We start from the raw sequence: 14,277 nt of genomic DNA, 5'->3' as shown, positions 1-14,277 counted from the left end.
TGTTTTTGTTTTTGTTTTTTTGGCTTAGATTTTTTGTCTTGTTTCCAGCCAAAATATCTAAAAACTCTTTAGTGTTTTTTGCTTAAAATGAGCAAAATAATCCACCAATGGGGTAAGATAAATAATCTTGTTTTCTGTTTGAAATAATATTTTTGTTCTTACTCCATTGGCAGATTATTTTACGTGTTCTAAGCAAAAACTCACTTAATTTTGACTTGTTTTTTTTTCTGAAAACAAGACAATAATTTTTGCTTGTTTAGAAAATCCTTCTTGATATAAGAATTTTTAGATATTTGGGCTGGAAACAAGACAAAACATCTAAGTAAGAAAAGCTTTTTTTTGCAAAGTAGCAGTTTTTTGAACATGAGGTGCAACACAGGGAGGTACTTTAGTCGAGACTAATGTTTCGGGACACAAAAATCGAGTACTGTTTGTGCAAATGCAGCCATTTGGGAGAGTATTCATACAGTTGTTTAGCTGTATGTAGGTAAATTTAACATGTCAAACAATGAATTTATTTACCAAGTTCTTTAAATTTTAACCACATAAATGTTGTTCAGTTACATCTGTTTGGATATGGCCTGTTAGGCGCCTGTTAGTCAGTTGGATAGCTTTACATTTTATCACATGTATTGATCACTAAGTCTTTACGGCACAGTTTATAGACCTATATCTGAATCTCAAGAATCTCAAGAAACAGACCTTCAGAAGTCTGGCTGAAGGAGCATCTGCAGGAACTCTACGCTCTTACCAATAAAGGTGCTTCAAAAGGTTCTTCAAACGATGCAATAGAAGAACCATTTTTGGTTCCACAAAGAACCATTCAGTCAAAGATTTTCTGAAGAATCTGAAGAACCTTATTTGCCACAATGAACCTTGAAAGGTTCTTCAGATATTAAAGGTTCTTTATGGAACTATTTAGACAAAAAGTTTCTTCTATGGCATCATGAAGCACCTATATTTTTAAGAGTGTACTGTACACTTGATGCCTCAGGTATAAGCTGGAGGAGGTCCACAGTGTCTTGGCCTGATAATTCTAGCCACAGGGTGTTGGAGATGTGCAATGCACAGAAAACTTCAGCTGAACTTGTAAAATATGGGTAAATCCATAAGAAAATGGCAGAAAAACTACCAATAACTTTTCTGTTAAGCTAACAGACATTTCCTTCACCCCTGAAATAAAACACAGTGCAATGCAAAATTCAAATATGGTTGAGTAACACAGTACATTAGGCCCTATTTTACAGAAAAAGGCATTGGTGGTTGATTTTCCAAAGTCCATTCTTTCAGTGGGAACACACTGCTGTTGTATAAGTCCACATGGACAGTAAATCAGACTTTAGAGCTGCGCTTTATACAGCCAAAACAGCCTCTTTTTCCTGTGAAGATGGCAGGTGGGAATCCTGAGGCCCCTACTGATTGATTTCAATCTCATTGCGGGATTTAAAAAAATTCCAGCAGTAGAGTTGGGGAATGAGTCTTATACAATAAAACATGTTACAGACCTGTGATTCAGCCTTTCCAAAGAAGATGTTTGCATTAGGGATCTAACAACCAGACAGTAGCTCCAAGAAAGCAACAACAGATGTTGTTTTTTATTTCTGGGTCAGAATGCACAATATAAGGCTTACTGTAAGTGTTTTTCTGGCACCTCTAAATTCAGCGTAAGAGTGCAATGCTTCATATAAATACTGCTCAGATTGCTCAGTATCAGACACACATCTGATGTCGCCTTTGTGAAACATTGAAATGAAACACCGTTTAACACTTTGATGTTATCCTGACAACTAACTTGGGTATTTTTTCTTTCGGCTGTTGAATCGTTTCACTCTGGATCTGTTTTCCCATCTTAAAAACGATTCAAGTCTTTCAATGCACTGAAAAAATAGGGGGGAAAAATGAGCCACTTCAGCTTTAATGCAGGACTAGTTGATCGAGAAGGGTTTCACAGGATTTCTCTCAGCACTCCGGATGGATAGATGAACAGATGAAGAGTGAGTGGAGGTGAAGCGTGTTTGCCATTGCCCAGATGAAGAGGCTGTGATGGTCAGATTATAGAGGCAAGCGTTCAGCTCTGTTCAGTAATGGCTGGGCTCAGGCAGAGCGCCAGTGTAAATGGAACATTAAGAAACATCAGTAAATGACACCCACAGACGGGATGGACTCGCTCCAGGTGCTGCAGTCTGATGCCAGACTTGCCAATAGCTGTAATATACAGAAATAAATGAAAGTGTCAGAACACAGTCTGGTGACTGGAACGGAGAAGTTCATCTGAGAGTTCCTCACGCTGTATGAAAAGTTAGCACTGGATTCACACAGCAAGGCTGACTGATGATCAGAATTTGAATCTGAATTGGGTTTATCACAACACACAGGAAGATGAGTTCATACGAACAACTATATTTACTGTCAAATGAAACTGGAGGCCTTCGGTATTAATAGTAGGTCTGAAGTTTTTTTTTGTCTTGTTTGCAGCCAAAATATCTAAAAATTCTTCAAACAAGAAGGATTTTCTAGACCAGTAAAAATTGTCTTGTTTAAAAAAAAACTAGTCAAAATTAAGTGTGTTTTTGCTTGAAACAAGCAAAATAATCTGCCAATAGGGTAAGAAAAATAATATAGTTTTCTGTTTGAAATAAGATTTTTTGCTTACCCCATTGGCAGATTATTTTGCTTGTTCTAAGCCAAAAATCACTTCATTTTGACTTCTTTTGAAAATCTTTTGATATTTTGGCTGGAAACAAGAGAAAAAAGAGTAAAGTAAGAAAAACATGTTTTGCAGTGTGTTTTGTACACTCTAATGGATTTAAGATAATAAGTGTAAGATTTTAAATGCTTTTTTAAAAAATGTGCTTTTCATCGAGGATGCATTAAATTAATCAAAAATGACAGTAAATAAATTTTTAGTGTTTCATAAGATTTCTATGTCGAATAAATGCTGTTCTTTTGAACTTTCCATTTATCTTTGAATCCTGAAAAATCAAATGTATCAAAGTTTCCACAAAAATATTGGGCAGCATAACTGTTTTCAATATTGATAATAATCAGAAATGTTTTTTTGAGCAGCAAATCAGTATATTAGAATGACTTCTGAAGGATCATGTGACTGAAGACTGGAGTAATGATGCTAAAACTCCAAATTTGTTCACAGGAATAAATTACATTTTACTATAGTATTAAAAGTTTGGGATCAGTAATGTTTTTTTAAAGAAGTCTCTATGCCCATCAAGACCTTTATTTGATTAAAGATACAGAAAAAAACAATAATACTGCAAAATGTTATTACAATATAAAATATTTTTTTCCTGTGATGCAAAGCTGAATTTTCATCAGCCATTACTCCGGTCTTCAGTGTCACATGATCCTTCAGAAATCATTCTAATATACTGATTTATTATTAGAATTATCAATGTTGGAAAAAGTTGTGCTGCTAAATATTTGTTTTAAACCTGTGATACTTTTATTTTCAGGATTCTTTGATGAATCAAAAGTTAAAACTTTTTTTCAAAATATAAATATTTTGCTGAATAAAAGTATTAATTTATTAAAAAAAAAAAGGAAGAATAAAAATTAACCTTACCCCAAACTTTTGATCAGTAGTGTATATTGTTAGAAACAATTTCATTCACAATTCACAATTTTTTTAATAAATGTTAAAAAATGCTCTTTTTAACTTTTTAATAATCAAAGCATCCTGGAAAATGTATCACAGGTTCCAAAAAAATATTAAGCAAAACAACTGTTTCCAGAACTGATAATAAATCAGCATATTAGAATGACTTCTGAAGGATCATGTGACACTTAGGACATGAGTAATGATGCTGAAAGATTCAGCTTTGATCACAGAAATAAATTTGATTGTTAATGCATATTAAAACAGAAGAACATTGTTTTAAATAATACATAAAACATTTTTTTCAGTATTTTTGATCAAATAAATGCAGGCTTGATGAGCATAAGAAACTTCTTTAAAAAAAAAAACATTACAAGTCTTACTGATCCAATGACTGGTAGTAAATATATTTACATAGAAAACAATTTTAAAACTGCTATATTTCCATTTTTCAGTGTTTTTGACAAAATAAAAGCTGCCTTAGTGAGCAGAAGAGACTTATTTCAAAAACACTCAAAAATTGTACAAAACTATAGGCTATTTTTTGGCAAACCACAAACGTATTACAAATTACAGCCATTGTTCAGCAGTGATTTTGAATGGTGTTATACGCACAGATGTGAAGAGGTCCTGCAGCTATTGAAATAAATGAAATGGAAGAATAATGACTTTTCCTTCACTGTAGAGATTTGTGCACCTGTGTGTGTGTTTAAGCAACACACTTCCCATGGGTTAGTGCTGCTTTAACAGTGTTTAATAGTGCATGCAGCCTAGTTTCACTCAACAACTCTCTCTCTTTCTCTCTCTCTCTCTCTTTCCAGGAGCATGTGGAGGGACAGAACTGCGACCGCTGTAAACAGGGATTTTACAATCTCCGTGGAGACCATCCCCGTGGATGCGAGAAGTGCTACTGTTCTGGTCTAGCCAGCCTGTGTACTGAATCCCACTGGGACTACAGTAATGTAGGAGACAAGCCGTTTCATTACAAGTGTGTGTGTGTTTGTGTGTGTGAGAGAGGCATCTCGTTTCTCATTAGTTACACTATCTTAAATCTCTGCGTGGCTAGTGGGATTCAGTCTTATTAAGCAGTAATGGCTGTTCTTACACACATGCGCACACAGATTCACATTGATATTTTCCAGTTTAATGAGTGAACAGAAGTTGCTGGTCATCACGTTTAAAAGTGAGCGCTGTCTTTAACACACACAAAGGGGACAGAAGTCAGCAAGGGTGAAAGGTTAATAGTGTATGGGGCTCTGGCATTTTTTGCAACAATTTATGTGTGTGAGAGATGCAACCAGCATCTGTTTGTACAATTAAGCTGACCTTGATTTGTCTTTTAGAGCTCTGCTAGGTTTAATTACGGCCGCTTGTGTCTGTGTCAGTATGTTGCTCATGCATGTGTGAAAGAGTGTTATAGAGGCAGATCTTAATGTCTTTAAATGCCCTTATTAAGTGGCCAAACACACTGATGAATCTGTATAATAACACAGTCTTACTCACAGACATAATGCTAAACTACCCTGGAAAAAAGGGCTTGACGTTTGGTGCCGTACTGACTGTATTGCACATAATTTTACTTATTTTCACCAGTTCTGTGATTAAAATGCAGGAAGTCCTGTAAATAGTTATTCAATATAACAGGTTGAATGAGTAAACAAATGCACACAATGAACAGATTTGATCAATCATTCTGTCAGGTTGTAATTTCAGTAACAACACCAGTGAATCCGGTTAAATTCGGTAAAAGGGATGATAGTGTGAACACCGTTATAGCAGAATTGCACTTATTTTTTTTTTGATTTTTCATTTTTAGTTAAAATAAATCATTAAATTCAGAATTTAAAATGTAACTGTTTACATACAAGGGTGCAATCAAAATAAGAACTAAATATATGTAAATATGTTCACATAAAAAAGTAAATATTATAATTAAATTTTTAGGTTTACTATAAAATAACAGTATTTTATTTAATATTCCCTTAAGTTTAAAACACTATAGTATTACCACACCTTATTTTTTGTTTGTTTTATAAAAAAAAAATAAAGTCCAATTATATTATTATCACTATTATTATTTTTTAGATAATTTTATTATTAATATTATTAATATTTAACGGGTCACACTATGTGTAGTATGAGGAAACTTAAAAAAAGGCTTAAAAACTTTTGTGCACTCCTGCATCCAAGTTTTAAGCACATCAAGTATATGTAAATCAGTAAAATCAGTATAAACCAAGCAATGAATATAATTCACCATATAAATTATGTGCTGAATTAATTTCTCTAAAAACATTAATTCATTTCTCATAAATTAATTTCTCTAAAAACATTTTTTATCTTGTTTTTTATTTGAGCGGGGAATGGCTGTGAGTCATATATATATATTTTAAATATCAGATATGTACGTATCAGTTAATGACTAAAAAGGAACATAATGACACTGGCAATTTATTATTATTATTATTTTTTTAAATATGACTCACTCCCATTCCCTGCTCAAATAAAAACAAGATATATAGGCATATATAGATATATATTTAGAGAAATTAATGCACAGAACAGTGCTGTTTACTGTATCCTTTTAAATATGTACAGTAAGTCTCATCAAGAGGACAGAAAAAAAGAAAAGAAAAAACAGTTAAAGGGATAGCTCACACTTGACAGTAGCCATTGACTTCCATATAATAGGAAAAACGACTATGGAAGTCAGCTGTTTGGTTACCCACATTCTTCTGAATATCTTCTTTTGTGTTAAAAAATTGGCTAAATCATCTTCAAGAATCGGCTAAAAACACGTATGCTCCTTCTTTATCTGACCCTCTAACTCTAGCACTCTCTATTCTATTTCTATTCTTTAAAAAACTATTCTTTTTATATCTTCTATCTTTTTTTTCTTTTTATTTACTATACAATTAACAAAAAACACTAGCTTGCTCTATTCTTTTTCTATTCTATCCATTTACTATATAATAAAAAAACCTTGCTATGTATACTGCATTAATCTAATCTGAGACTTGACATAGCAGTTACATATCATTGCTCTTTTGTTGATCTCGATTGCTTCGATTGTCCTTATTTGTAAGTCACTTTAGATAAAGAATAATAATGACAATATGTTTGGTTGAACTATCCCTTTAATAACATTCAGAATATTCAGAAACAGATGCAGATCTTTCATTTGTATATTTTTTTAGTCTTAAGGTACATTAAATAGTCGAAAATAAAAATAGACCACCTGTCAAGCCTATCTGAAAATAGTATAAACAAAACTAGAGATAAAACACTTGACAAAAAAGAAACATAAAGGCCTCGTCTTCCTGTTTCAAAAGAACATTAATAAGAGGTGAACCTCTGATCTATACGTAAGCTTAAATGCCTGCTAAATGCAAGGTTTCTCTGAGAAAACTGCAGTCTAGCCTCTTCAGTCACATAATAGATCATAGACAGATCAAATTGGACAAAATTATGCAATTTAAATTAGCAAGAATAAGGATGACTGATGTTTGATAGATGACATATTATACCATTATTTGGTTTAATAAGAAATTATCAGCACAAAATAATTTTAATAACTGTTTATCAGGATTTTAAAACAATTTTCAGTCTCAAAGGCTTGCATGCAAATTATTGCACGTTCTTGACAATTAAACATGTTTTTTTTTTATCATGTGAAAAAGTGTGTAAATGATCCTGTAGTGTAAACAATTAATTTTATGTGCAAATATTTAAAGTACCTTTTATTTCTTTTAAAATTGCATGTACAATAACTAGCTAAGAATTAAAATAGTTTTAGATGAGTTAAAACATTTCCACTGACATTAAATATACACACAGCATTTCTATCGATAGTGGAATAGAACAGAAGAGACTTCACTTACCTAAAAATATATATGGGTCAAAGACGAAAAAGGGTTTAAGCATAAAAACAATAAGTGTAATACTGCTTTTTCCAAAAAAAAAAAAAAATGTTAAAACGTTTTCTGTTTAATTTAATTGCATTTTTGTTTTAGTTTTTCTAAGCAAAAAATAAATATCATACATTTCTCCCTGATTTACAGAAGACACCATTAAAATGTCATTCAGTTTAAAAATCTTGTTAGGCATATTTACAACAAAAGTCAATTTATAAAAGAAATACTAAATAAATACAAATAATGATTAGTTTTGCACATTCGTCATATAAGCATATAAGCATGTTGTTTGAATTTTTACAAAAGTATTGTTACACTGAATGACAATGTAACATTATTTCCAAATTTTGAAATTTTATTCTCCAAAAATGTATTTGAAACCTCACAAGTAGACACTTTACTTATATTTAATGTGCTTTCTATAGACATGAAATCACTTTTGTTTTGAAAATGTCTTTTGATGTGGACATCTTAACGTCTTTGATCCATATAGTTTATATATTACAGGTCAAATCAATTTATGAATCGATACAAATAACACTTCAATATCCCTGATATTAAATAAATACTTGCTGACACCAACTATAGATTGCTTCATTATGATAAAATAACTATTGACATTGTTGCTGTACACGATTAACTCTTTAATAGACTATATAATGAAATGTTTCTTTGCGCCAGTGTCTACACTCTTAAAAGTAAAGGTGCTTCACGATGCCATATAAGAACCCTTTTTGTCTAAATGGTTCCATAAAGAACCTTTAACATCTGAAGAACCTATCTGTTTTATGAAAGGTTCTTTGTGGCGAAAGGAGGTTCTTCAAAAGTTAAGAAAGAGATGGTTCTTTAAAGAACCTTTGACTGAATGGTTCTTCTATAGAACCGGTTCCAAATTTCCAATAACCGGGCATTCGATAAGACCATTTATTGACCCTTATGCACGAAATACATCAACATTCCCTTATAAACACAGAATTTTTTGTCTCGAGTGAACGTAAAGAGAAAGAAAATGCATGTGTAACAGTATTTTTTAGATCTGTGTCCGGTGTTAAAGAGACAGCAGTCTAATAAACGTGCCCCCTGTCATTAATGTTATTCAAAGAACAAAAGAAAATCATAAACTGACTGACCATCTTTTATAAACTTAATGAGGATTAATCAATATTTCATTTATGAAAAGAAAACTATGCAATGTTTTTAAACTTCTGATTTAAATTTCTGTACCTGACATTTGTTCAGTTTTATTTATTTATGCTATTGTTCCTAATTTATTACTTGTCTTTAACAATTTAATGTTTAAAATGTATATTAGTCTAGTTGGTATTTTTGCTAAAACCATTGGCAAAAGACAGAATAAACATGTTGACATCTAAATTTTTGACTCAAAACTTTTTAACTGTTTTTTTTTATTTTTAAAACCTTATTGGAATAGGAATTAGGAATCATTAAGAATCTGAATCAATAAGCAGAATTGGAACCGGAATCGGAATCGGAATCGATAAAATTCAATTGATACCAAATCCTATTCTTCTGTGACATCGCTGTGAAGAACCTTTTAAAGCACCTTTATTTTTAAGAGTGTACCCTACAGCACAGTAAATCTGAATGTTTTGCTGTGTTTATTTGCAGGTGATGGATATGTCAGGATGGTATCTGACAGGAGTGGATGGGGAGGGGCTTGTGTGGGCGGTGCCTAGCAGAGAGACGGCCCACCAGCTCACCGTGAGCCAATCAGACGCACAGACTCACCTGACAGCGCCGTACTACTGGAGCGCCCCGTCTGCTTACCTGCGCAAAAAAGTGAGTGAATGTTTCTCTGTGTGTGTGTGTGTGTGTGTGTGTGTGTGTGTGTGTGTGTGTGTGTGTGTGTGTGTGTGCTAGTATTAATGTGTGCCGACACACTGCACTGATGTATAATGTGCTGTAATGATGCCGTCACATGACCACAATACAGACATCATTTATCATCATTATGTTACAGGCTCATTTAGCCTTTCATTTGCCCTTGATTTAACTTCAGTGTCTGCAGGGGGAGAGACACAGCCGGGGACTTTAAACACGCTCATAATGGGAGTATGAAAAATTAAATCAGAGGAGTGTACAGAACCGAACTGCCCGAGAATCACCTTCATTAAATTTCACACAGTGTTTACTGCTGATATATGCACAGGACATTTATGAAGATGTTTTTGTTTATACTGATATATAAGCTTCTATGAAAGTAGTATGCGGTATGTAAGGGGAGACTTTTTCTGTTGTTGTTTTTTCATGCACTTGTCAAGTTTGAGATATTAGGCTTTTTGGTGTTTCATAAAGTGTTTTTTCAGACTAGTGGACAAAAACATCTAGAAGACAGTGTTAAGTGTTTCTTTTATAGCACTTTATCTATTTGTGTCAACGGATTTCAATTACAATACATATTTTTAAAAGCCGTTTTCTCAACAAAAAAAAAAATTCTCCTACACTGAGCCATAAATCTCCACTTCAGTAGCACTTACACACACCAAACTTTACATTTTTATTCCTGTCTATATCCTGAAGGTTTTTACAGAGGGATTTGTTCATATATACTTTGCTTGATTTTATACAACATTTTATTCCCCAAAAATGGTAACACCACACTGTTTACTGTCTGTTCAAAGTTTTTTTCTGAATTATGGAGTGACAAAATGAGAAAATTCCCTCTGTAAAAACATTTGACTCCTTATATGTCAAAAAAAATTAAACAAGAATTTTGAAACAGACTTCATCCAGTGTTTAGATTGTTATACTAGAAATGTATGCAAATTAGCGCATTTTTCATTAAATAATGTCTTATTTGCATACTTAAACCTAACATTTTAGAAAACTTGTAATACAAAAAATGTTTGCAATTATCAATGTAATCAATCAACTGAGTAAATAAGGTGATCACTATTAATTATTTTTTTTACTATATTCACCTGCAGTGCCTCGCCTTAATCAAATGGTTCATCTTCATATAAACCATCTCTTCACAAGACTTGGACTAAACCACTCAATTCATATGGATTTGTTTTACAATGCCTTTATGATCTTTTTTCAATCTTTTGTTTGATTTATATGTTGTATATAAAGCAGCCACAAATATCTTTCAGTTTGCATTTTAAATATTAACCAAAGGAATATACATCAAGAAAGGGCTGTAAATGGTGTCCAAAACCAATTCATGGCTCTTTTCCACATTTTTAGCCATGAACGAGCATTAGAAGAATGAACAAACCCTGAATAGACACACACACACACACACACACACACACACACACACACACACACACACACACACACACACACACACACACACACACACACACACACACACACACACACACACAGTTGAGGACTTAACAAGACAGTGAGCAAGATGAATATGCATATGATTGTCCTGCGTATTCAGATGTGGTGTGTGTGAATAAACCCTGAGCTGGTAAAGTGGGTCAGCATGTGCCGCTGATGTTCTTTGACCTCTGACCTCTCTCCGCTGCTAATGATGCCATTACTCTGAGTTTAAAGGCACTGTCAGCATTCATCTGAAAGGCTTTTCATACCAACGTAGATTAGGCTGTATGTTTAATTGACTTTTAAAGTTTTAAATGAAAGATTAATCCTGATTGAATGCACTGACCACTTACATATGGAAAAAAGTGTTTCTGGGTGAATCTCCTGATGCTTGGCAAGAACAAGCCTAGGTGAATAATTACAGTTTTTTGAAAAGAAAGCCTGTTTTTAGGATAGTTATAATTAAGATAGGTAGGAAATTGGGATTGTTTTACTGTGACATTAGTGTCATGAAAATAAAGTACATTGTCTACCAAAATCACATTATTCAAAAAAAAAAAAAAAACCTAAATAAATAAATAACAATAATAATGGTCCTGAAAGAGACTTTATATTCTTTATGCAAAATGTATATATATTATTTCTTCTCTGCTTTTTGAGGTTAAGAAGCCAGTTTATGCCATAGAATAAAAAATAAAATAAAAATAAGATACTTTTTAACCTTTTTTCCGCAATTGCGCTTTTATATTTCACAATTCAGACTTTTCTTCTCAGAATTGGAAGTTTATATTTTGCAGTTCTAAGTTTACATCTTGCAATTCTGTATTGATATATTGCAATTCAGAGATAAAAAGCTGCAATCACCTTTATTTTTTATCTTGTGGCAGAAACAGGCTTCCATAACTATGACCCAGACACTTTTTCGTAAGATTCAGTTTTAAGAGACTGATCCTTTTATGGCTTCTGCATCAGACCTTGTGTACACTGCAAAAAATGCTTTTCTTACTTGGATTTTTTTGTCTTGTTTCCAGCTAAAATATCAGAAAATTCTTAAATCAATATGGATTTTCTAGACGAGTAAAAATTATTTTCTTGTTTTCTGAAAAAAAAAGAAAAAAAAAGTGATTTTTTTGCTTGAAACAAGAAAAAAAATCCCCATTGGCAGATTATTTTGCTTGTTTCAAGCAAAAACACTTAATTTTTTACTCTATTGTTTTTTCTGAAAACAAGAATTTTTAATCATCTAGAAAATCCTTCTTGATTTAAGATTTTTTTTTAATATATTTTGACTGAAAACAAGACACAAAAGCAAAAAAGACATTTGTTTAACACTGGAACATCACAGTTGTTTTAGATTCACCTGTATTTGTAATCTTTTTTTTTTTTTTTTTTTTTGATTTTTTGTAATAGACAAAGACATAAACAACTTCCATTCATTTGGATCTTAAGAAAAGAAAGAACTAAAACAAGCCAAGTAGAGAAAAAATAAGTAAATAAATAATATAAGAAAAAGCTTGAAAGTCCAAATTTCAACATATCAGTAGAAATCCAAACAGAATAATATTGGAAATCCCAGGGTTTTAGTGGTTATTTGACATGAACGTCTATTTTAAATGCTGGATCGTACGAGTTCATATTGATTGACTCTTTATACTTAGTAGCTGCATATTTGACATGATGTCTGGTAATAGTTCTGGTAATCTCTATGGCAACAGCCTCCTTTGGTAAGAAGACGTTAAATAAGAGACCTGCTCGTACTTACTTCTACAGAGACTTTCAGACTTTTTTTTTTTTCATAGAGAGTTTAAATTGCTGTGGACAAAGTACACATTACCTGGAAATTGTGGGTCTTTACCACGGCCGCTCGCGGATTTCACACATGCACTGGTGTTTCACATGGTGTGATGGAGATTATGTGCAATCTTGATTATGTGCAATTTGATATCCTTTGCTGAAAAAGGGAAACTTTTTTTTTTCACGTGTACTTGTCACAAAAGCAATTTTGAAATGATTTCCATGCAGTTAAATGAGAATGCACAAGGGGGTTGTTAAAAAAGTTTGCATGTTTGACATGACCTTCAAAAGTATCTTATAAAACCTATAAAAAAGTTCTGCATTCCAGTTACTTTTTATTGAAGCGATATCACACAAGCAAGAGCTGTCATATCAAATATCAGCTGTCAATCAGCCGTAGGTAATTCTGATATTCAGACCAGACTGTCAGTGATATTGCTGTTATACAACAGTTCAATAAACAAGCTGACAGTTAATATTGAGCAACATGCATTTTAGTTGCAATATTATCTTTTTTGCTCCAATAAAAACAGATCCAGAGACACAGCAGAACCACCTATAGCTGATTTTTTCCTGAATAATTCAGTTTTTAAACAAATTGGATGAGTGAGTGATTCAAATGACTCGTTCGTAAAGATAATCATCTGTTTCCTTCCTGCATTTGAATTAAACGTTGGAATAAATGATTCAGTGACTGATTCATAAAGTCAGTGCTTTTGGAATAAAGCTTGGCTAATTCAATTTGAGGACTAGAAGTGCTCTATTTTTCTTCTTCTGTTTTATAGTGCTTTTCAAAGTAACATTGTTTTGAAGCAGCTTTACAGAAAATCTTATTGTTTATAATATCTTGAAGCCCGCATTTAGAAAACTAGAGCTGTGCAATGTAGTTTAAGACATCAGGGATCAAGGATCATTAAGACTTGTAATTTTCTTTAAAGAAGTCTCTTATGCTCATCAAGGCTGCGCTTACTTTTAAAACTGTAAAAGTGTAAAATGTTATTACAATAAAAAAATAAAATAAAAAAAATAATTTAAAATATAATTTATTCCTGTAATGGAAAGCTGATTTTATTAGCTGTTACTGCAGTTGTTAGTATCACATGATCCTTCAGAAATCATTCTAATATGCTGATTTATTATTAGAATTATCATTGTTGGAAACACTTGTGCTTCCAAATATTTTTTTGAAGCCTGTGATACTTTTTTTCAGGATTCTTTGATGAATGACAAGTTAAAAAGAACAGCATTTATTCAAAATATAATTCTTTTCTAACCATGTAAATTCATATCATCACTTTTTATTAATTTAACACATCTTTGGTGAATAAAAATATTTATTTATTTCAAAAAAGGAAAGAATAAAACTGTGCTGACCCCAAACTTTTAATCAGTAGCACTGCAAAAAAAAAAAAAAAAAAAAAAAAAGCCTTTCTTACTTAGATTTTTTTTGTCTTGTTTTTGTCTTGTTTGTCCAAGACAAAAATTAAAAAACAATTGCAGTGAGTGTGTATTGTTAGAAACCTTTCTATTTTAAATAAATGCTGTTCTTTTTAACCTGTTATTGATCAAAGAATTCTGGAGTTTGCAAAAAAAAATAAAAAATATTAAGCAACACAACTGTTTTCAACACTGATAATATATCAGAATATTAAAATTATT

At 32.2% G+C, this 14,277-nt stretch overlaps 1 protein-coding gene across 1 annotated transcript in view; it reads left to right on the top strand.

Annotated features, from left to right (window-relative positions):
• Positions 1–14,277, top strand: part of LOC141283312 (laminin subunit alpha-2-like) — a 194,633-nt gene that overhangs the window by 41,696 nt on the left and 138,660 nt on the right. Inside the window, exons 11-12 of the mRNA XM_073816596.1 lie at positions 4,435–4,575; positions 9,157–9,327. Of these exons, the coding sequence (XP_073672697.1) occupies positions 4,435–4,575; positions 9,157–9,327 (312 nt within the window). The remainder of the gene's footprint in view (positions 1–4,434; positions 4,576–9,156; positions 9,328–14,277) is intronic.

Source organism: Garra rufa, chromosome 13 (assembly GCF_049309525.1).
Source record: "Garra rufa chromosome 13, GarRuf1.0, whole genome shotgun sequence".
In the NCBI taxonomy this organism is placed as follows: Eukaryota; Metazoa; Chordata; class Actinopteri; order Cypriniformes; family Cyprinidae; genus Garra; species Garra rufa.
This window is presented reverse-complemented; position numbering and strand designations above follow the sequence as displayed.